Source organism: Dermochelys coriacea, chromosome 12 (genome assembly GCF_009764565.3).
Source record: "Dermochelys coriacea isolate rDerCor1 chromosome 12, rDerCor1.pri.v4, whole genome shotgun sequence".
Lineage (NCBI taxonomy): Eukaryota > Metazoa > Chordata > Testudines > Dermochelyidae > Dermochelys > Dermochelys coriacea.
Window position 1 is genome coordinate 38764555 of NC_050079.1, and position 24473 is coordinate 38789027.

The window sequence follows — 24473 nt, forward strand, 5'->3', positions numbered from 1 at the left end:
TATAACCCCTTCATTAGTTATCACCGCTGGGCCCAATAAGGCATTACATTCACCACCAGAGTAATAGCTGATAAATATTTTTGAAAATGTATATAGATGTAATATACTTCCCTAATTACTAGGGCTGTCAAGCAATTAAAAAAATTAATTGCGATTAATCACACTGTCAAATTATAATAGAACAGCATTTATTTAAATATTTTTGGATGTTTTTCTACGTTTTCAAATATATTGATTTCAATTACAACACAGAACACAAAGTGTACAGTGTTCACGTTATATTTATTTTTGATTACAAATATTTGAGTTATAAAAACAATTATTTTTCAGTATATTTCAATTCACCTCATACAAGTACTGTAATACAATCTCTTTATCATGAAAGTTGAACTTACAAATCTAGAATTATGTACAAAAAATAACTGCATACAAAAATAAAACAATGTCAAACTTTCGAGCCTACCAGTCCACTCAGTTCTCCTTCTTGTTCAGTCAGTTACTCAGACAAACAAATTTGTTTACATTTGCTGGAGATGATTCTATTCACTTCTTGTTTAAAATGTCACCTGAAAGTGAGAACAAGTGTTCACCTGGCACTGTTGTAGCTGGCATCGCAAGATATTTACGTGCCAGATGCGTTAAAGATTCATATGTCCCTTCATGCTTCAACCACCCTCCCAAAGGACATGCGTCCATGCTAATGAGGGTTGTGCTCGATAACAATCCAAAGTAGTGCAGACCGACGCATGTTCTCTTTCATCATCTGAGTCAGATGCCACCAGCAGAAGGTTGATTTTCTTTTTTAGTGGTTTGAGTTCTGGAGTTTTCACATCAGAGTGTTGCTCTTTTAAGACTTCTGAAAGCATGCTCCACACCTCATCTCTCTCAGATTTTGGAAGGCATTTCAGATTCTTAAACCTTGGGTCAAGTGCTGTAGCTATCTTTAGAAATCTCACTTTGGTACCTTCTTTGCGTTTTGTCAAATCTGCAGTGAAAGTGTTTTTAAAACAAACAACATGTGCTAGGTCATCTTCCGAGACTGCAATAACATGAAATATATGACAGAATGTAGGTAAAACAGAGCAGGAGACATACTATTCTTCCCCAAGAAGTTCAGTCACAAATTTAATTAACACATTATTTTTTTAATGAGCATCATCAACATGGAAGCACGTCCTCTGGAACGGTGGCCAAAGTATGAAGGGGCATACGAATGTTTAGCATATCTGGCACATAAATACCTTGCAATACCGGCTACAAAAGTGCCATGCGAACACCTGTTCTCACTTTCAGGTGACATTGTAAATAAGAAGCCGGCAGCATTATCTCCTGTAAATGTAAACAAATGTGTTTGTCTTAGTGATTGGCTGAACAAGAAGTAGGACTGAGTGAACTTGTAGGCTCTAAAGTTTTACATTGTTTTGTTTTTGAGTGACATTACGTAACAACCCCCCCCCCCAAATTTGTACGTTGTGCTTTCTCGATAAAGAGATTGCATTATGGTATTGTATGAAGTGAATTGAAAAATTCTGTTTCTTTTGGGGGCTGGAGGAAGAGCGGCTAGCACATCCCTCGCCCCGCGCTACTTCCCGCAGCCCCCATTGGCCTGGAGTGGCGAACCGTGGCTAGTGGGAGCTGCAATCAGCTGAACCTGTGGATGCAGCAGGTAAACAAACTGGCCCAGCCCGCCGGGGACTTTCCCTGAACAAGCGGCGGCCCTAGTTTGAGAACCACTGGTCTATGTTGCAAGTGAAATCAATATATTTGTGAAAATGTACAAAAACATCAAAAATATTTAATACATTTCAATTGGTATTCTATTGTTTAAAAGTGCAATTAAAACTGTGATTAATCACAATTAATATTTTTGTGTTAATCGCTTGAGTTAACTGCAATTAATCGACAGTCCTACTAATTATCTTTTCCAAAGTGATTTTAAGAATGTAAAAAATTGCAAATTTTGTGAAAATATGGCCTATGGCATTAGCAGTACTGTATATCCTTGTAAGCTAGGGGCATCAGACACCTGGTCCATTAACAAGAGCCAATCACCCCTACAAAGCCCTTCTCCTGCCCCATATCATGGGCTTTAGGATACATCTATAATAACAAATGAAGCCAAAGATTTGTATGCAAACATAAAATCTAGCAGAAACCCCCCCCCCCAGCTCTGGTTAATTAAAACACAGCACTCTGGTCACTGGCTGCAGGGCTCTAGCTCCTCCTCTCTTCTCACTGAGAAGTTTATTTAGAGCTTCTGGGTTTCTTCTGGAGGTGTCATTGGGACGTTAGTCCCCAGTGCTGCTTTATTACACTTATAGGAGACCTGGGCTGAGATCTTCCTTTGCCTATTGGGATTCTACACCTTGATTCAAAGGCCACTGGAATTAATGTACAGGCTCCCATTGACTTGACTGGGCTTTGGATTAGGGCCACAGAACAGCATGATGTAAACACCAGTGTTCCATTTTGTTTCTCTCAGAATGTTGGTGTAATTCCCACTAGACTAATGGGAATTGGGTGCACTCTTTACAAGGAAAATAGGTTCAGCAGTTAGTTATAGGAAGCAGTGTGTAAGTGCTACATATTATTATCTGTTAGAGGAACAGCCTCATTCTGTTTGTGTTAATCTAAGGTGGTTTTATTTTAATTAAAGAAATGAAACCTGGAGTATTTAGCATAATCCCTCAGGATGGTTTTGTTCCGTCACTAGTGCTGATACATTTTGAATACAGAACTGTTTTGTATCATAAGCAAGGTAAACGTTTCCAGGTATGTTGGCTGTTAACCCTTTCACTAAAGAACTGAAGGAATCCAGATTTTATAAAGCACAACAAAATGCTTCTGGCCTAACTGTCCTTCAGTATGAATACCATATTCTCTTGGAAACCCTTGCAATTTAACTTAACCATTATTGATGGATAGTTTTTTGGTGGGGTTCTTTTGTTGCTGTTTTGGTCTCACATCTGTTTTGTAGTTACAGATGTTTCTCAATGCCTTTGTAATTATGATTGTTTACAGGATACTTTCTCTGTTGGTTTGTCTGCAGGTGTTACACGGTGCTCAGTTGATAGCTGTTGCCTCTGCAGATCCTGCATCTGGGGGCGTAGATGGATCCCCACTCCAAGGGAGTGATATCCAGGTCCAATATGTCCAGCTGGCACCAGTGACAGACCACGCTGCTACTAATCAAGTATGTATTTTTTCCCATTTGAAAGTACTTAAAAAGATGCAAATGCCTGTCATCGTAACTATGTTTCTGTCCACAAATATTCCATTCCCTTAGGGTTTAGAATACGCAATTTCTCAACTCTAAAAATGTCTCCTAAAATGAGTGCCTCCATTTATAAACAACCTTTGACTATTCCTGGCCTTATTCCTACCTCTGAGTCCTTGCTTGATTGCCCCTAGAAAATAGTCACTTTAGTCATCATCATTTTCCTGAATCAGTAGAAGAGGAATACCAAGCTGATAGGACAGGAGGAAGATTTTTGCCTGGAGTCATATCAGGAAAGCTTCTTTCAGCCTGAGGTTCTCAAGTCCAGTCTTCTTGAAGGGTGCCTGCCCTTCCTGCCTGTAGTTCAATCATTTTGATCTACTGCCTGGATTTCTCACATCAGCTGCAGTGTTAGCAATTATAAGCAAGCACTTGAGGCTCTCTTTTAAAATGGAGGCATTATCCTTCATGCCAACATGAATGTTCATGTAGCTGGCTGTAGAAAACTCTTGGTTTTTCTCAGGAAATATAAAGATACTTGAACTTGGCAGTGATCTCAGGCCATCTGACTGCAACCTGATAGTCACTCACCAAGAGTACATGCCTAATTTCTCATCCGCTCAAAGCAATGACTGATGCTGATGGCAACAAAGTGAGGCTGGTCTCAAACAGTGTCAAATTTTCTAAGGTAGTTGCTTTACTCCCAAAACTGCTCAAAGGAGCCCAGAAGGAATGCACACTGAGCTGCCAGCCATATCATGTACAGTGTTATGACAGCAGTGCCACTAGCTGGCTCTAGAGTTAGATTTTGTCACTATTCCTATTGTAAACCCCTATTTTGTGGGGATGTCTAACCTGGCTGCAAAATGGGCAAAAAATTGCTTTATCAGCTCTCTGGAAAAGAAAATGTTGCATTTTGTAAGTTACGATGTTCTCCAATATTGTGTATGTGTATTGAAGGTTACCAGTTTGACCAGCTAGTTTTGGACTGTTAAGATTAAAAAATAGTTTCAGTTTACAAACCAAAGTCCTGATTTTTTGAGGGCCTCCTGAGTATTGCAGAGCATCCTGGACTCAAATTGGAGTGAATGCAAGTTGAGGTTGCGGGAACAAAAGAGTTTTAAATGGCCTGACTTTTACATGAATTTTGAATACAGTGGTGTAATAAGCAAGGTCTGCTACTGACAGTGTATTTTGTCATGAGTGGAAAGAAACCCTTCCCAGGTGTGCTGGAAGTGTGCATATTCAGAATGACATGCGAGAGCCATAAGCCTTGACATGTAACCTGAAGCTGGTCTATTGTGTCCAGGAGCTTTCTGGTGTTTTAATGCCACTGGAAAAAATAATAATAATAGTAATTATGCATTTTTATTTATAGATTCCCCTATGCCTGAAGGCCTCTGAATGCCTAAAAGAATATAGCTAGAACTATGCCTTAACAGAGTGGGAATATATAGCCCAATAAATTATCAAATCAGTGTTAGAACAAAATATTCCTGTACATTCTCTACCCATAACGTACAATAAATAAGGACAAAAATAGTGTAAAAGTATTACTCGTGGCTCTTCCAAAGCAAAGTACACTTAATCTTAGGGCAAAAGCATCACAGAGAAAATATATGAAAACAAAAAGAGGTCCCACACGCTTACTAAACATACTAAAAATTGCCCATCTTCCACATGAGGAGGCTAGTAATACAATATCCTTTCCAACCCTTCAGCAAAGGTTGGGGTTTCCCCTTGTACAGAAGATCCCATCCGTTTGCTCACTCAAAATGAAGGCCCGGAGTCTGTTTAAACTCAGCCAAACATCTTTCTTTGTCTCTTGGTCTCTGGAAAACCAAGTTTGAACCGGTATATGCAAATCACCTCAGGGCATGGTACCTCTCTGGAGTTACTTACAGTCTTTGGTCTGGTCTACACTACAGACTTATATCAGCATAGCTATGTCGCTCAGCGACGTGAAAAATCCACCCCCTAAGCAACATAATTGTAGTGAGCTAACCCTCCGTGTAGACAGCGCTATGTCGGCTGGAGAGCTTCTCAGGGAGGTGGATTAACTAGCATCTTCATTGAAGCACTACCGCAGCACAGGTGCACTGATGCAGCATTTTAACTGTAGAAGTGTCCTTAGCAGCTCATCCAAGTTAGTTTTGAGTTCCTGGAGGAGCTGTGATAACCCTTCCACATGGAGTAGAACACAATCCTACATAAATCATTCATAAATTTAAAACAACAGTCCCCAAAGATACTGCATGGGATTGCAGTGTCTATCACAAATGCCACAGACAATAAGCTTCACAGTACGGGGCTCTTGTCATATTTATTTATTTTAAACCTTTAAAGTGCCATGCACACTTCTGGCTCTATCCAAGTAATAAAATACTGTTGCATCACACATTCAGAGGTGCTTGTTCATAGTAAATTGCCATTCCAGATCTGGGCCCCAGAGGGTTCCCGTAAATCACTTCCCATTGAATTTGTTAGGGAGCCGTTTTTTTGTGACATTATCATCCCTCTCAGCTATTAGATCTGACAGGCAGTTGGTTATCAAGTCCAGCAGTAAATATAGGCATCTGTCTCCCACACGATTGGCAACGACAAAAGAAGTCACTTACTTTCAGAGACACTTTGCACTGTGTTAGGTTTTTACATTGTGGCTAACCACAGAGATTACCAAGTTGTAGATAAACTGAAAGGAATGTAAAACAAGAGGGGTATGGAAAGAAATGCAAAAAAGGCTAAAAATAATTCAGGGTAAATATTTCCTAGTTTACTAAAAACTAGGACTAAAAGACTAAAAACTAAGGAGCTATAAATGTAAATTAGTAAAACGAACCTAATATTTGCATAACCTTAAAATGTATGGATTACTTATGAACTCATAAACAAATAATCAGTTTGGCTGAAATGTTGGAGTGGTCCTGCATCGCTGGAAATGAACTGATTGGATAAAGGGAAAAATATTAAATGCACATTTTAGTTCAGTAGTGCAGCAGCAACATGTATTATTTATTTTTCCAGAACATTCTATGCAGAGATATTTTCATGCTCTCAGACATTTTGAATCTGTTTCTGTATCCAAGCTTCTCAAAAGTGGCCCTCATTGTTGTCCTCCAGGGCCAAAATCTAGTACCCTGCACAAATTCCAAGTTCAAAACATCATATGTGAACACCTACTTCAGGTCTCAGAATAGCAGTCGTATTAGTCTATATTTGCAAAAAGAAAAGGAGTACTTGTGGCACCTTTGAGACTAACAAATTTATTTGAGCATAAGCTTTCATGAGCTACAGCTCACTTCATCGGATGCATGCTGTAGCTCACGAAAGCTTATGCTCAAATAAATTTGTTAGTCTCTAAGGTGCCACAAGTCCTCCTTTTCTTTTTACTTCAGGTCTGAAAATCAGCCTCTAATTTCTCACCTTTGTGCTTTCCAAACTGTGCCTTCTTGTTTATGGATGCGAGGTTGCACATGTAAAATTAGAGGTAGAAATGAGGCTCCTTTGAAATTAATCACTCCTTTGAGTTGAACTGAAGCAGATACGACTACTCTGAAGTTCAATACTAATTTCAGTTTATTCAAGCACAGTTTTGTACTTGCAAGTTAATTTAAGGCACAAGTGTTAATAACTAGAAGACTGACTGGTAATTTGTGCTCACAAATCAGGTACTTAGACATCTAACTACTAGTATGTCAGCAGTGCATTGCAGGCACAAAATTGCAACTGCATGTCCAAAGGTCGGGTTGACATCTGGCTAATATTCAGGGCCTAGAAGTAGTTTGCATACTTTCATGTCCTGATTGCATTATTTACTTATAGAAACTCTAATGATTCTTGACATATTAATTTGCAAGAACAAAATGTGGTAATATCACATACTATTTTTTTCACTGAAATCTCCTGATTGGGGGTCAAATTTTGGTTAACGTGGGGGGAAACCACACAATTGAAGCTCACTTGTAAGCCCTTCAAACAGTCTCGTACTTCTGTCCTGATATCCTGAATCCTGGATATATAATCAGTGCTTGTGGTACAGATTTTTTTTCCAGGTGTTTAGGTAGTAGCTTTAAAGCTTAGTGGTTGACAAGCTGTTAGCATTATTCTCCTGATTGGCACTGTTATATAGGACAAGTAAATAAGCAATCAAATGACTCGTAGAATTCCACAGGAGAAAAAATTGTAGCTACATGTAATTACTGGCAACAGAACACACAAAAGCAGGCAAGAATTAATTTCACAGTGAAACCTTAATTTAAGAAGAAATCTTTGACAAGTTGAACTTCACAGTATTTTTATTTGAATAAGCCACTACCATCCAGCAAAGTGTTTGGGTAGGAAAACCATTAGCTGTGTTTCATTCCTGGTTTCTCTGAAGCCCCATCCCAAGTGTTGACACTAGTTTTTCCTTATTAGGAGAGAGAGGGCAGTAAATAGGGTGTCAAAAAATATCTTTTCCTGTAATGGCAGTGTTGCTACTCTATTGCTTTTGCATCCCATCCTGTTCCCAGAGCATCAGCTAGCTCAAAGGTACAATTTATATGACAATCTAGGTTCACTTTGCTTCATGCAGAATCTTGGGCACAATCCCCTGAGGCTCTCCACGTTAGCTACTCACTTGGAGGCCTCGCTTGACTGGACCAATACGTGAATAACTCACATTCTTAACGCAAACATCTTTTTTTCTTTTTCTTTTTAAGAGTAAACCGGTTGTATGGGGTTTTGGTTTGTTTTTCTTTTAATCCTGTTCATACAGGTCTATTTCCTCTCTGTAGGAGTTGAGAATTCTTGGCCTCATTCTAGAGGGAGAAAGTTAATTTCCCAGAAAACACCAGGATTATTTACAGTACTTATATTCTTATTTGACCTTGTTTATTAGGTGTGAATTGTACTTAAATGTGCTTGTCTTGTGTTGTCTGAGAACCCTAGGAGGAGTATATAAAAGGGCCCATTGTACACAGTAAAGGTGGAATGCTACTGCGCTAAGACTTATATAAACTCCCATTTCAATTCCAGCGTAGGCCTGATCCACACACAAGTTTTGGGTTGGTGTAACTATTTTGGTTAGGGTTTTGATTTTTTTTTTTACTGAAATAGTTGTATTGATACACCCTTTAGTGTGGATGGAGTTATACCAGTATAAACGTGCCTTGTAACAGTATAGTGTATTCCCCTTTCCGTACGAGCATGAAGCACCTTCTGCCCATCTTTGGAAAAATAAACTCCTTTAATTTTGGACACATTAGGAAGATCTGGTAATTAATTGAGATTTATATGTGGCCAAAAGGAAGATGATAAAATATTTAGCATCAAAAAAGATACAGTGTTTTAACAACACTTTTCATTTTTATTATCTTTGTGTTTTTCAAAATGCTATATAAATGTGTACTCAGCAGTTTTCCCTATACTCCTGTGAGCCAGGTAAGTGACACGATCCCTTTCTCTCAGGTGGGGAGGATGAGACGGTGAAGCAACTGGCATAGAAGGCCACACAGCAAGTCAATGGTGGGGCGGGGATTAAAGATCTTGAGTAACTTGCTTTTAGCATCTTCTTTAATGCACTTGCATTGAGAAGTTAATATGAAGGAAAATATTAATTCATTTTTTATGCGTTTCTTTCCATAGAGCACAGATTCCCTTCAATCAACTATCCAGCCAGAAATGCAGATAGAACATGGAGCAATCCAGATCCAGTAAAGCAGGAACTGTGGAAGCTTCATAGATCCAGATGCCAGTGACCACAGTCAGAAGCTAAAGGCTGCTGCCCATGTACAACACCAGGAGAAAGGATGTGACCATCAGACTAACAGACATTTTCATTTACATCTCCTGTAAATATCACTGTTCTGTTGGTCTGTTTGTTTTTACACACATGGCTAGATCCTCACCTGGTGTAAATCAGTGTAGTTCTGACTTCAGTGGAACTACATCACTTTACACCAGCTGAGGAGTTGGCCCTCTAAATATATAGGTTCATCCCTTAGGTATTTAAGGAAAAATGTTCTCTCCATGAGAAAAAGAAAAACATCTAATCAACCAAAACATTAAAACCAAATTAATGTTTTATACCATTATTTCTTCTGTGAATCATACCAGTGAATGTCCGTAGCTCTCTTATCAAACACATTGCTGCTTTGCAGTACGTGCGTTATCACATATAGAAAATCAAGAGCTCAAATATTTTTCATTGTTTAAATGGCTTTTTTTATTTGCTAAGGTGTTTATAACAAAAAAAGAAAATGTTTAAAAAAACCCCAAAACCCATACTGCAAGTATTAGCCTTTTGCTGGTGATTTCTGTTCAGTGTAATGAAAAATTGTATTTGCAAAAGACTAACAATTTTGTTTGTATTGTTGCTTAACTACTTTTCTAAGGAAAAAATGCTATCAAATGCTGTAATTATGCATTTCTAAAGAAACAAATAAATGTGTATTTATGAACAGTGTAGTTTCCCTCTCCCCACACCCCACATTGTATATCCTTAGGTGAGAACACATTTTATGTTGGCTATTTTTATAACACTATAGCTGTGAAATATTTATAGATATCTGCTGTCTGTAGAGGCATAGTACCAAAATCAGAGGTGAGTCTAAGTAAAGTCTACAGGGAAGATGAGGTCTAGTCTTACTTTGGTCCCACCAAATAGGCATGACGCTGTTATTAGCCAAACCCCAGTCTATGGATTTGCAGTGGCATTCCATCATGGGAAAAATTTGGTTTGTTCCAATGTGAACCTTTCTGAGCTTCAGAGTCTGCAAATTGCATCTTACTCAGTAAATTTATGAAGCCATTTCAAACCAAACTTTATGAGAATTTTTCTCCTTGGAGTGACTCCCAACTCCTGCCTCCAGCCCTGTGGGGAATGGTGTACTTTGTACTTTCTGTGAGCAATAGGTAAGTGGGTGTGGGTTAAACCTGGTTAGATGATTTGTTGTCAAGAATTTAGGCTGGGATTAAGTAAATTGGAGTTGGTCACCTGACTCCTTTAGTCTGTCCTCTTTGAAACCCTAGCCTTATTCTGTTCATTTTTGCTCTTTTTATTGACGACATAGTTCCTGGATAGATGTTTTCTACTTAGGAATCTGTTCTGCTGCTGCCACATATGCTTTATGAGATATGAGGGTTTCTTTCTCAGGAGGTGTTGATCTAGTTATTTATTCGAATTACTTTATCTGTGTTGAGCCAGCTGAGTAGTGCCCTTTAGATTAAATCATTTTGTAAGATTTGTGATTCAGTAGTTCAGTAATGAGGTCTAATTTTGTAGTATTCATGGTCTTGAAATCACTGATTTTTCTCTGTAAGAGACTTTCCTACATCCCTTTACATTCCTGTGGCACTCTGGACTTACTCTGCTAAAAGGTTTCAAAAAATAGAGCAGGTCCACAGTTACCTCAAAGGCCACCTCTCCACCTGCCCCACCTCTCCAGGAGTGAAATATTGACCCCATTGAAGTCAATGGGAGTTTTCCCACTGATTTCAACACAGCCAGGATTTCACCCCAGATATATTTATTTAGTAAGCTAATTTAAAGGGAAGAGATATTATTTTCAGGACCATTATTGGCTAATAGAGAACAGACCTGCTTGTGCGTTTCAGCCAATGAGAAAAGTATAGTTGTTTATTTTTTTAACTGAATAAGCTAGGTTCTTATTGATAGATAATATATTATATATCTATTAAAATGTTAGTGAATGAGACATAGCCACAAATTCTTTTTGACTTAACTTAGGAAAACGTCCCTCTGGAGCTGTAGGCCTTAACACCCAAGATTTCCTTGCAAATATTGTCCCTGGTGAGTAATAAGTTTACTGTAAGTTCACACTTTTCATTAGGATATTTGCTGAGGCACAAGTACAATACAAATTACCAGCCAGAGTCTGTCAAAACTGGTTTGAGCATTGGCCTGCTAAACCCAGGGTTGTGAGTTCAATCCTTGAGGAGGCCATTTAGGGATCTGGGGCAAAAATTGGGGATTGGTCCTGCTTTGAGCAGGGGGTTGGACTAGATGACCTCCTGAGGTCCCTTCCAACCCTGATACTCTGTGAAAACTACATTTACAATAGGTTAAAGAATATGGCTACTAGCCAGTTTCATTTTTAATAGTGCTTCCCAAACTGGGTGATGTTTAAATAACTTTGCATCCAAAGGGAAGCCTAAAAATACAGTGATTCCTGCAAGTTTTAGAGTGGCTGTTTAATAAGAAAACACTATTTTGAAGTGACGGTGAAGAAGCTTGGGAAGGTGAAGCTGCTGGTTATTGACGATAAAGCTACATAATCCTCCCTTACCATATTCCCATTGGAGTTAAAACCTTCATGCTCTCCATCAGAAAGTGCTGACTTTCTCCCCTGCTCTGAGTCCTGAGGAAAACAACAAGTGCACATGCTGCATTGTGTAAACACAGCACATATGCATTTAAACCACAGAGTTCTCTCTCTCTCTCTCTCTCTCTCTCTCTCTCTCTGCATTTTGCAGCTAGAGTACAAGATGGAGCAGATGGCAAAGGCTTGGTGTCAAGTGATTTTCCATTAACCATTTGAGCACTGCATACTCTTGGCAGGAGAGGATGAAAGTGATGACAGTTCTGTGTGTGTGTGTGGAGATACCAGTGTATATATATATATATATCAAAGAAGAACTAGATAAATTCATGGAGGGTAGGTCCATCAACGGCTATTAGCCAGGATGGGCAGAGATGGTGCCCCTACCCGCTGTTTGCCAGAAGCTGGAAATGGGCGACGGGATGGATCACTTGATGATTACCTGCTCTGTTCATTCCCTCTGGGGCACCTGGCACTGGCCGCTGTCTGATCAGGGTGAGTGCAAATAACTTAAAATAAATAGGAAAATAATATTAAGGTTCTCTTATGGATTCAGATATTTAGATTGTGCACTCCTAGAGGCAGAGACTATATCTTCCTCTGTGTTTGGCTAACACGTAACACATTGTAGGCAGTATCGTAGTATAAATAATAGTACTTCAGAGAACAATGGCGTCAGTGCTGGATCAGGTTTCAGAGTAGCAGCCGTGTTAGTCTGTATCCACAAAAAGAAAAGGAGTACTTGTGGCACCTTAGAGACTAACAAAGTTATTTGAGCATGAAGTGAGCTGTAACTCATGAAAGCTTATGCTCAAATAAATTTGTTAGTCTTTAAGGTGCCACAAGTCCTCCTTTTCATAGTGCTGGATCAGATACTTCTATTGGTTGTTCCCCTTCCCCCAGCCTCTGTCTTTAGATTAGCAGGTCCTTGAGGAAGGGCCATCTTTTCTTGAATGTCTAGAATGCAGCTAGTTCATCATGGGCCCTACCATATACAAATAATATTAGTCCTGCATGGGAGGACATAGGATTCAATTCTAAACTGAGTTCCCCTCCAATGGACCCCTGCATCTGTAAAGAGCTGCAAGAGTGCAGGGGTTTGCCCATGTAGAGTTCATTGCAGGATTGGGACCATAGTGATCAAAAACTCTGTGAGGCCTTACAGTTTGCCTGGCTCTGAATGAGGCCAAATTAGCGTTGTTTCACTTTATTTATGTCCAAAGTGGTGGTGGCTTGACCTTTTAAGCAGGCCAGTTTGGATTGGAGCTTTCTTGTTATGTCTCCCTCATTATTTTCGGTCTCTGCCTTTTTAATAAGAAAATGGCTCTTTTCCCTTGCAATAAAATGTCTTTAACATCCTGCATTTTTTTAAAAATTGGATTTTTCACCATACTCCTTTTGTTGGGGATGCAGATATTGATAACATGTGACTGCAATTATTCATAAAGAGAGAATGTTTATAACAGAGTAAGTCCTAGACTTGTCAGCAACTCACCTTATGACCGATGGGATAAATAATGCCCGAATAGTGTTGTATTATTTAATAATATTTAGACTTGAAGCTTTTCAGGGTAGAGACCGTGGATGACATCTTGGCCCCTTTGAAGTCAATGGGATTCTTTCCATTGCTATCAAAGGGGCCAGGATTTCACTGCTTCTATTCACATATGTCTAAAATTCCTACCACATTGTTGGTGCTGTATCTACAATAATAATGAAAAATGCTTTGAGATCTTTTACCATTAGAGGCCTGATTCAAAACCTAGCTAAATCAGAGTGTGTCTGTCCATTAACTAATAAGGGCTTCTACGGTCCTCACCCAGCAAAGCATTTAAGCATGTGCTTAACATTAAGTATGTGAGTAATTCCATTGAAGTCAATGGGATTTGTCCTTAAAGTTAAGTGAGTGCTTTTCTGGATCACAGCCTTTTCCAATTCTAATACAACTTTTCTGAGAAGGGGTAACCAGAACGGCATACAGTAGTCAAGGTATGGGCGTACAATAGATTTATATAGTAACATTATGATATTTTGCCTTATTTATCCCTTTCCTAATGGTTCCTAACATTCTGTTGCTTTTTTGACTTCCGCTGCACATTGAGCAAATGTTTTCAGAGAACTATCCACAGTCACTCCAAGATCTCTTTCTTGAGTGGTAACAGTTAATTTAGAACCCATCATTTTATATGTATAGATGTGCATTACTTTACGCTTATCAATACTGAATTTCATCTGCCATTTTGTTACTCAATTTTGTGAGATCCCTTTATAACTCTTTGCAGTCTGCTTTGGACTTAATTATCTTGAGTAATGTTGTATCTTCTGCAAACTTTGCTTCATGACTGTTTACCCCCTTTTCCAGATCATTTATGAATATATAGAACAGCACAGGTTCCAATACAGATCCTTAGGGGACCTCGCTATTTACCTCTTTCCATTGTGAAAACTGATAATTTATTCCTAACCTTTGTTTCCCTTCACTGCTTGCTTTGTTTAATGGTCTTTGGTGAGGGATCTTGTCAAAGGCTTTCTGAAGGTTTAAGTACATTATATCCACTGGATCACCCTTATCCACGTGCTTGTTGACATCTTCAAAGAGTTCTGATAGATGAGGCATGATATCCCCTTATAAAAAGCCGTGTTGACTCTTCCCCAGCACATTGCTTTCATCTATGTATCTGATAATTCTGTTCTTTACTATAGTTTCAGCAAATTAACCTGGTACTGAAGTTAGGTTTACTAGTATGTAATAGCCAGGATCGCCTCTGGAGCCTTTTTAAAAAATTGGTGTTATATTAGCCATCCCTCCAGTCATCTGGTACAGAGGCTGATTTAAGCAATAGGTTACATTCCACAGGGTGAAATGCTGGCTGTATTGAAGTCAATGACAAAACTCCTATTGACACTTCAGTGGGTCTAGATTTCATCCCTTCTGTCTGCCTGTTTTAGAGTTTTATACTGCTGCCCATCAGCATAGCATCTGAACACCTTGTATGTAAAACTGAATGCAATAGTGAAATCCGTGGTGGGCTTTGCAAAGTCTGAGAGCCCGTGCAATGTGCAACAGAAGCCAAAGGAACAGGAAAGGTGAGGTAGCTGCATTTAAACTTCCTACGATAAGTCAAGCTTTTATAGATGCAAATGGTTTCTAATGATGCACTAGCTGAAAGTTCCTACAAGTTGATTCAGAACTTAAGCTCAGCGATCAGAGCAGAAAATCATCTCCTGGTATTCTGTAATGCATCACTGTGTAAGTACTGAAGACAAAATGAAAACATCACAAAATCCTTTAAAATATAATAAGTAAAAGGAAGTTTTAGGAATCTTGGGACTGAGGTGAGATCGATCTCCACATCCTAGGACTGCATTGCTGAGGGACCGGAGCACTTCTGAAGACCTAAAATCTTTCTCTTCCCTTGAAGTCGATGACAGTTCAGACCTCTCAGTACTGGAAGCATCACACCACAAGTGTATTAAAGTTTGATGGACTGGAGCTCAAGTTTAAACTATCTAAAAAAAAAAAATCTCTTTTTTTGGTTTATCGCAGTGTCACTTTGTGCTGCAAAAGTGGCAGCGGTAGAATAGACAATGGCTTACCGCGTCTGCTGTCACCCAAATGACAGCTGAATTTGTTCCTTAGGTTTGGTTTTAGGCCTATTAATCCTGTTAGAATCCCTTTAAAGTAGGGAATGCTTACCAAACCCCTGGTAAATACTTGTTTCAATTGGGGAGTACCTGAAATGCATCTCTCTGCATCCTGCTCGCTGCATTGGTGACTATCTGGTTTACAAAGCTTCTTGTGAGCTTTGCATTAGGAAGTGCAATGTGGCAACTAGCATTAAAAAAAAAAATCCTTGCAGAATCTGATTTTAGACAATGATTTCTTTGGCAATCTGTGTGCCTCTTGCATTTTTAAATGTCAGACATAATAATGATCTTATATTTATAGAGCTCCCTTTGTCCAAATGGATCCTAAAGCACATTACAAGCTCTGCTGATTTAGACCAGCTATCTGCAGTCAGATTCATTTATTTCGATGAGACTGGAGATGTGAAAGTCATTTAGATACTCTGGGGTTTGGGGCTAAATTGAGGCCTTTTCTTTTTTGAATGTATTGGTACAAGCTCAAGGTAAGTGATCTCTCAACTAATCACAGTTTGACAGTACGTATAGGAAATGCTTGATGCCCCACAAAAGCACAACTAATTAATAATGAACAACAACAATACATAAGACTTAGGTACAGTGGTAAAGAATCCCGCAACAAGTTGAAATTACAGGGAGAATTTAAGTGGTTGGAATGTAATTACCCATTTACAATTTGGCCAGAACACTGGGGTTAACACCCCATTCTTTCAAAATGTACCCTGGGATTTTCGATAATGTTTTCTTCCACAGCAAGATATATTTGGCTGGAAATGGACAAAAAAAAAAATTTGCTCTCAGCTGCAGCTTTACATGGGAAATCTTGATCAAGAGCAAATATTACATCTCCTTTGTTTTTTTACACAAGATGTATTCCAGTTGTGAAAATTTTCTCATGCTTGTTTTCTATGAAAAAAAAATGCTTAAAAGAAACTGGCAAAGGAAAATGATTCTCCAATATTGTTTAAACAAATTTGGTTTTTTGAGCTAAATACATAAAAGAATAAATAAAGAAAACATGCTTAAGGTTTTGCTTATTGTTACAGATACTACAGTTATCCAGTACACTGGAAAAACCCCAGAACCTCATCTAGTTTTCAGGTAAACAGTGCATGTTTTTAAGTGTTTTAACAAACTGTCCAGCAGACTGGAGTGGGCCTGAATGACTATTCACTAAATAGCCTTCGGTGGAATATTTTCTTTCAAATTTTTAATTCAATTTTTAAACACCAACAAAAATCTTTAAATAATCTGGTTGTGAAACAGATCAACAAAAGCTAGGAAATTCTGAGTTAAACCTGACACCTCTGCACCATTATCCATGGTGTAAACTAATTAAGGAGAGATTATTCACTTTCACTTTGTGGGTCACAGTCTGAACATCTGTTGTATTTAATTTTGAAAACAAAATCACTGCTTACCCCCTGGCTCCCCACTTTTTAAAGCCAAGCTCCCTCTGTGAATCTTGTTTGGATTTTGGATTTATTGGCCTTTGCTTCCCAGATTGCCCCTATGCGTCATAACGTAGAACCTGGAATTGGAGCAGGGGACTGGAAACCAGAGGGACTTTCCCATTAGCCACTTCCAAAGGGGGAAAAATATCTTTCCTCAATTTATGTCTAAAAATAATCTAATTTTAAACTGTGAACTAGATATAAAATTTACTGCAGGCTTCCTGAAGAAGTGAGGCAAAGTTAGGGAGCTGGCCAGCACCAGCCCAGTGTATGTGTGAAATATGAATTTGAACCGTTGTTTTTTTCAACATACACATAAGCTGCCTAGATGTCTTTGTTGCCTGAATTTGGCACAGCCATGCCTCTCCCTTAAGAACTTCGGATTCAATTTTTAGCTGAACAATGCTGCTTTTCCCCCTCTCTTTGGCTGGATATTTCTCCCCCTTTCTCAACAATATTTCTTTTTGAATCCAATGAAAAAATAGAACTGTTGTCACTGTATTGATCCTACCAGAGAAGTTAGGTCAACTACTTTAAATTTTAAAAAAATAAATCATAAACCCATGGGCTGTTGGGTGCCAAACAGCTTTTAACAGAGAAAACAGCTGTAGGCTTTACGTTGTGCATGGGGAGTGCTCTCTCGTGCTGCTTAGCGTATTTAACAGCCAGGATAAATGTCACAGCTGGAATGTGTGTGTCAGCCATTAATTATTAATATAACCAGTTTTGTATTTCCCCATAGCTGCCTACTGTAGCAAAATTAAACCTTCCAAGCATCCCTGTTGATAATGAAATGCTGATAAACAGTAAATCACCTTGCACAGAGAAGGCAGCTTATCTAGGTTCTTAGATGGCAACCAAAAATCATGATCTCAGGGATGGTCTTTCTTTCCCACACCCCCCATTTCCACCCCTGCACCTCCCCATCCACTCAACTGTCTTTCTACTCCTAGCTGAGGGTCACGCTCTTAATGACGACATACAGTAGTCTTAATCAGAGAGCCTGGATCATCCTGGTGCAGAGCTGTATGATTTTGTCTTCCCTGCCCATCCCCCTAACAGTTTTGAAATTGCCTGCTCTCCATCTGGTCATGAGTGTCTGACTTGCATAACTGCTGTTATTTAACAGCAATTTTATTTTTCAATAATGTCACTTTAAATATGCAAATATCTCTATTCCAGCTACCCTAATCCTTCTGCTCTGATTAGCTCTGAATATTTAAGTTTCTCCCTCTCTTTTGGCAGTGACTCACTCGAGTGAGTGTGTACAACACCTTATAAATATGAGCGGTCTTTGTGCTATAGATATGCACCTGACTAGCAAAGTTTGTTCTGGAATCTCAATTTTCCCAGGATTTGGCGGCATTTGGATCTGAGCCCCTTTGATTAATGCAGGAAAGATTCAGTATATATTGCAGCACTTGCCTTTAAGGCCAAAGAAGATAATCTGAGAGGCCAGTTACCCTGTTCCATGTCCAGGGAAGCAAATGTAGCAGTAATTGGGACAGAGGAAGATGGTTCCTGTGAGCAGTTAGTGTCTGGGTCCTTTAAGGATCTGATAGCAGGAGTCGGTAGAGTGGTTGGGACAAGGGTCCCCTCTCTCCCAGCCAGCACAGACAGGTGTTAGTGGTTATTAGACTCGGCTAGGAAGTTCAAGAGACTGATTAATTGACCAGGTGCAGGTGGGTGACTCAAAAGGAGGCTCCAAGCTCAGTCAAGGGAGCTGCCAGGAGGCTGTTGAGGGAAAAGCTCAGCCTGGACACATGCCCAAGAAGGAGGGCTGTGTAACCCCCAGCATCCAAAGGGAGAGTTTACAGGTCTGGGGATGGCTAGGCCCCAAGAAGCAGGACTGTAAAACCATGAATCTAACAGGGGAGCTCTTGTGGGAGAGCTGAATAAATTAGACCCTGAGAGGGAGAGAATAGTGTTTCAATAGCTCTGGGTATAAAGTGAGGATTTTGCTTTGTTATTTTTAACTTCAGAGGGGAATTGAGGCAGGGTGCTTGCAGGACCATGCCGGGCCACAAGGGAGCACCCTGGGACAGCACCTGTCTATGCAATGTATAGCGATCAAGTCGTCAAACACAGGGATAAGTACAGGGTAAGACTCAGAGGCGACTTGATTTAGAATGTATAAGTATTTTGGGGGGGGAGATAATACTGGTGCTGAAGGGCTCTTTCATCTAGCAGAGAAAGGCAGAACAAGAGTTAATGGCAGGAAGCTAAAATCATACCAGTTCAAATTAGAAACTGTGTGTTAATCACTTAACAAAACTACCAAGGGCAGTGGTGGGGGGGTTCTCCATCTCCTGATGTTTCAAACCAAGGCTGGATGCCTTTCTGGAGATCTGTTGTAGCCAAACACAAGTTACTGGGCTTGATACAGGGACAAGGGGGTGAAAAGTAATGTCTTGTGATATACATGTGGCCAGGGTAGATGATCTAATGGTCTTTTCTGGCTTTAAACTCTGTGAGTCTATGAATTTACAGCCTGAGGGATGCTCAGCTCCACTTGTGTGATTAGGCCTTGACATGTGTGTAGCTCAGACGGTTCAGCTTGCATAGGTTTTGCAGGACTCTTTCCCCTAATTTAGGAGATGGGACTGGAACCTCATGTCTCGGGATATGCAGCTCTAGGTTGAGCAAACATGAGATAGCGTCCTGTAGGGAACTGTAGCACGGTACTGGCCCTTTAAGGTCAGAGGAGGTAGTTACTCTGTTCCATCTGTCCAGGGCAAGCAGAGGAAGGCCTTGACTCAGTCATTTGGAGAAAGGAAGTTGGTTCCTGGGAATAGTCTGCATCTGGGAGAACACAGGTGTAGGAAAACCCAGACCACTGTGCCTTTAAGGGCCAGGGCCCAGGAGCCTTGGAGAATGGGCAGGGCAAGGCTCCCCTCTCTCCCAGCTGGCCCAGACAGGGGCTTGGGGTAATTAGACCCACCTGGGAAGGGTCAAGTGGTCAGGTGACTGGGGGCTGGGTTACTCAAAAGAAGGCTGCAAGCCCTATCAGAGAGAATGAGCTATTAAAGCCAGGGTAGGGGGAGGAAATGAACCAGGATACAGCTCCAGGCCAGAGAGCTGTGTGACCCTGTAAACTGGAAGGGTGAGTTATATGCCAGGGAGGCTAGAATTTAAAGCCACAGTCCCTAGAACAAGGGCTGTGCAAATCTCTAAGCTTAAGGAGAGAAGAGTAGGCTGGGGAGCATAGGTGATGACTTACTCAGATCCCAGGGGGAGGGGGAGTGCTCAACCCCCCACTCTGCTCCAGATCCCACCCCTTCCTCCAAGCCCCCACTGCCACTCCCAGCCTGCCTCTTCCTGCCCCCACTCATATTCTGCCTCTTCCTGCCCCCCTTCCCCCCCCCCTGTACCTCCTGCATGCTGCTGAACAGCTGATCCATAGCAGGCAGGAGGTGCTGGGAGGCAGGGGGAGGTGCTGATCTGAGAGGTGGCCCATGGGTGCTGAGCACCTGCTATTTTTTTCCATGGGTGCTCCAGCCCCAGAGCACCCACGGAGTCAGCGTCTATGCTGGGGAGGCTAGTACTTAAAGGGCAGAGTCCCTAAGAGGAGGGCTGTGAAACCCTGAATTTTGGGGGGTGGAAATGGGGGCTCTTTTGGGAGCTGGATGGTGTTTAATAAATTAGATCTCTGGAGTGGGGGGAGTAATCACTTAAAAGATCCTTTGCTGTGAGTAAATTATTTCTGGGACCTTGGAGGGAAACTGAGGCAAGATCCCTCCAGGGCCACTCCAGGCCACAAGCAGGCTCCCTGGGATTGCACTTGTCTACAGGGACAATCCTGCATTGGCTGGGGGATGGCCCAGATGATTTAAGAGGCCTCCCTTTACACAAGCCTTGATCATTCCAAAAGGGGAAGGTACAAATCGTAGCTGGGATGATGTACCCTGCAGCCTCCGCTGTACAACTGCCCTAAGAACCTAGACACCCTTGCTGGATGTTATTCCCCATGGAAGCCGCTGAGCTTGTATTCTCCAAATGGCCTACAGATTGCCCTCAACATCCAGGCTAGGAGCAACCTGCCAGGCTAGGAGGAGCACTGTGATGGGATATGCAAGCACTACACTGGGATTGTGAGCTGCTGTGGGCTCCATCAGCTCCACCCTGCTGCACCTGCCCTAGGTGTCAGGCTTGTAGAGGGAGGGGCTAAAAGGGGGGAGCCCTACTCACTTGAGAGCTGACTGGGAGGGATGGCAGACTTCCAGCTCTCGCTTTGACAGAGAGGCCTAGCTGGGGCCAGGAACTGAATGAGAGACGCTGTCTGCCAAACCTCTCCAGGGGAAGGTGGGCCTGGGGAGCGCTACTGCAGGCAGTGCCCTGCCAGAAGAGGGCAACAGCTAAACACCTTTCCCCTTGTGCACCTGACCACAAGACACAGCAGGGGTTGGCCATGAGCCCAGGCCTGATCCTGTCACAAGAGCTCAGTGCCTTTTGCCCCCCTGCCAGGCAAGGAGAGGCATTTGGCATGCAGATAAAACCAGACTTTTCTTAATAGGCCCTCCGGATTTGTGGCTTGGCGGCTCTCGCTTCCTGAGGACTTCACAGCTTGTCTCGAGACCCTGTGAGGGGTATGGATCCATCCTGGAGGGCTCAGGTTAGTCATCTCTCTAGCACATCAGGTGGCTTTTCAGACTGGTTTACGGAGGCCCCTGCAGGCAGGTGTAGGGGGAGCATGCCCTGCTGCGCTGCGCGTTCTTTAGGCCCATTTACTGGGACTCTTCCCAGCTGCTCAGGAAGATCTCAGAAAACATCCTTCCTAGGAGATAGCATATAGTGAACCGCCCGTTTAGGTACTCAGGTCAAAGACGCCTGCCTCGGCTCCTGGCTCAGCTTGCTTTGTGGCCATCTCAGCTGCAGTATGGCCAGAAGGAGGGGATGGATGGCTAGGCTGCTTTCTTCAGCATGTTCAGTTAGTGCCTATTGAAGTGCTGAATGCCGCTGACTCCGGTGTCTATCCCCTGCCAGGCTAAAGCCTGGGCAGCAGAAGCGCAAAGTTCCCCAGCTCGCCCCCTGCTAATGCTTCTCATCCGTCACTGGGGTTGGGTGGGGAGCAGTTCGGCCTCTGTGTCCCATTTGGTCCTTAGCCTTGACTCCAGCCTGCCCTGGAGAACAGCAGTGAGGGCTGGTGGGGGTGACCTGTGGCCGGTCTCCAGGGAGGGAGGCTGAGAGGTTTCGGGCCTATAGTGGAAACTCTAGCATTCAGGTTTTTCCTGTAAAGGCAAAATTAACCCAGATGCGCTGGGCATGCACAAGTCCCTCCAGTGGGACTGCAGGGAGGGCCGCTACATGTTGTGTGTTTTGGAAGGGTCTTCTTCCCAGCTCTTAACAGGCTGTTGCAGAAGGGGCCAGTGCAGGCAGCCTGGGTTGTGGGGTTGCCACTAACGGACCCTTTGGCTCCAAACCCAAATGCTGGCAGGCTAGTGACAGCAGCAGCTATCCCATCCCATCCCATGAAGCATCAGATTGGGAGCTGCATGGTTCCTAATTGACTAGGGCTGTGTGGGACCGGGGTGAATTTCATCATCAGTGTAAACAGTTAGTGTGATAGGTTTCAGTTCACAGTTGATAGTTTGTGATGGTCTAGAATGGGAGGAGGGGGTTGGTACGGATTAATAACAAATAAAACTCAAGACAGAAACAAGCAATAAAAAAAAAGTTCCTTGGCATCTGTGATTCTCAATGAACAAAAATCTCTGAAGGTCCAGGATAAAAAAGAGTTTTCTTGAAGTCCAGAGTTAGCAAACGGAGCATCTATGATCTTCCTTTCCCCGAGAATTCAGCCTTCCTGCTTCCTCTCTTTGCTGTCGCTGTACCCAAGAGTTTTCTGTGGGTGTTCACTTGACACTGCCAGCAGGAGGAGGGGTAAGTGAGTGGGAAGGGGGTGGAGAGGGAATCCCAGCTTGGAACTTGAGACTTTCCAGCTGAGAAGGAAAGATTCAGAGATGCAGACGTAATTATACAACACTGCAATCAACTCTTGTGTCAAAAGAATTCAGGAAAAATACATAAATAACTCCACAGCCACATTTAATATAGTGCAGGACATATATCAGTAATGCCACCACTTCCTCCAGGGTAAGTATAGAAAAGCTTCATGACAAAAACGCTTGCAAATGGTTTGAATACTTTGAACTGGTTCTGTGTGGACTTCAGAAATAGAGGTAGCTTTAAATTCAAGCTTTTCTGGTACCAGCTCAAATAGAAACTCTCTAGCTTAATGCAAGTTTCAGGCTTGCTTGCAAATAATCTCCAGAACGAAACTCTGATGTGGAAGGAAGACAAAGTGTAATCTATATTGTTTCCTGCTGTAAATTCAAAACTCCAAATGGAGTGCCAAAAAATCGAAAAGCACACTCATTTAGTAGGAATGCAAATCTGTCTGTGATCTTTTATCTGCAAACGTAAGGGCACTTCTTCCTTAATGAATTTACTCCTCGCTGCAGTCAGTTGGATTGGCTCTGGGTACCTTCTTGCTTCAGTGTAATGAGCAGCACAGCATCAGGTAATCCACATGTCAGCATGATCTCTCCTGAAGCTGTCACTTTAAGGCTCTCAAGTGTCCTCCGTAAGTCTGGCATAAGCAATAAATTTTGCTCTGCTGCATGTATAATGTACGATAGCTTCTGTGATCACTGAGGCAGATTTGTGGTCAGTCCATTTGTCTGAATGATCCATAGGGGTTTTGCTGATGTAGGCAGAATAAAATGGCTGGAAGGAGAGGAGGGATGATTCGAACTAGATTCGCAGCAGGACACTCTCTCCCTTAGTTGGATGATATTAGGGACGGTGACTTATTGCATGCTGATTAATACCAGTCTTTATAGAATGGATTTTGATCAGTATACTTCAGTTCAGAAACAGTTTCATGCTGAGGTATTTGTGTTGTGTTTTTGTGAAATGCCTGTTTTCCATTATTAAACTGGGAGACAAACTAAGATGACTGTCATATTTTCCTAATATAAATTTCTCTCTTAAACCTCCTTGAAAACCATTAATTTCAGCAGTGTGTCCTGGTGATGTCAAAAAGCCACATGCTTGGAGGTGGGTTTGCAAGACCAGTGTTTCCCTGGGTCAGGTCCTCACTGAAGGAAAGGATGGATGCCCAAATGGAAACATGGAAGGGGGGGAAGGGTTGGAAAAGAAGGATGTACAATGTGGGAGGGGAAGAGAGAGGCTCTGATGTTGAGTGTCAGATGATGTAACTCAGGTGGCAGATGCGGATTTTCCACCCATTTCCAATCCCAAAACATCATCCCTCGTCCTTCTGTTTCCTGCATTGATTGTTCTTGGCTATAAATGCTTGTCAGTTGCAGCTGTCTGGATCTAGGCTTGTTATTGATGTGAAGCAGCAATTTCTTACACCTTAGGACTAATGCCCAGGGATCCTGGGAACCCCAGCTGAATTCGCCTGGGGTCTGCACTCATTAATGAAACCAACATTTAGCCCAAGTCGTGGGTCTGAAACCTTGAGCTGGTTTGGCCTATGTTTACCTACCCCCCAGACCCCTTCCTTTCGACAGTAGTAGACTAGTACTCCCTTATCAATGAAGTCTTCCAGAACCCTGTATCCAACATGCTCATCACTGTGCTGTCTGGGTACCAATATTCTGCAGGGCCTTTGCCTGTAATCCTACTGTCTTCCCACTCTGGTATGCTCTCCTCTGTAGGGATTTTCTACGGCTGCTCCCCTCTATGATGAGTCTTCCGGGGAGCCCTCTGGTGTGACCATCCCCATCCCCCTGATCCAGGGAAAGTCTTCAAGTGGCAGGAAGCACTTGGTCTTTTTGCCTCAGCAGTGACAGGAGTAGCAGTATACAG

At 41.8% G+C, this 24473-nt stretch overlaps 1 protein-coding gene across 22 annotated transcripts in view; it reads left to right on the top strand.

Annotated features, from left to right (window-relative positions):
- LOC119841029 (BTG3 associated nuclear protein) overlaps window positions 1-24473 on the top strand; it is a 414495-nt gene that overhangs the window by 285019 nt on the left and 105003 nt on the right. For 11 of the 22 annotated variants that reach the window (XM_043495003.1, XM_038367937.2, XM_043495009.1 and 8 more), the window contains 2 exons: window positions 3050-3193; window positions 8843-9657. In XM_043495003.1, coding sequence (XP_043350938.1) covers window positions 3050-3193; window positions 8843-8914 — 216 coding nt within the window. In that variant the 3' untranslated portion in view covers window positions 8915-9657. Of the gene's footprint in view, window positions 1-3049; window positions 3194-8842; window positions 9658-10946; window positions 11010-16229; window positions 16285-18619; window positions 18739-21150; window positions 21250-24473 lie in introns of those variants that run through there. The other 11 variants (XR_006275117.1, XR_006275116.1, XR_006275118.1 and 8 more) reach the window with 6 other exon arrangements.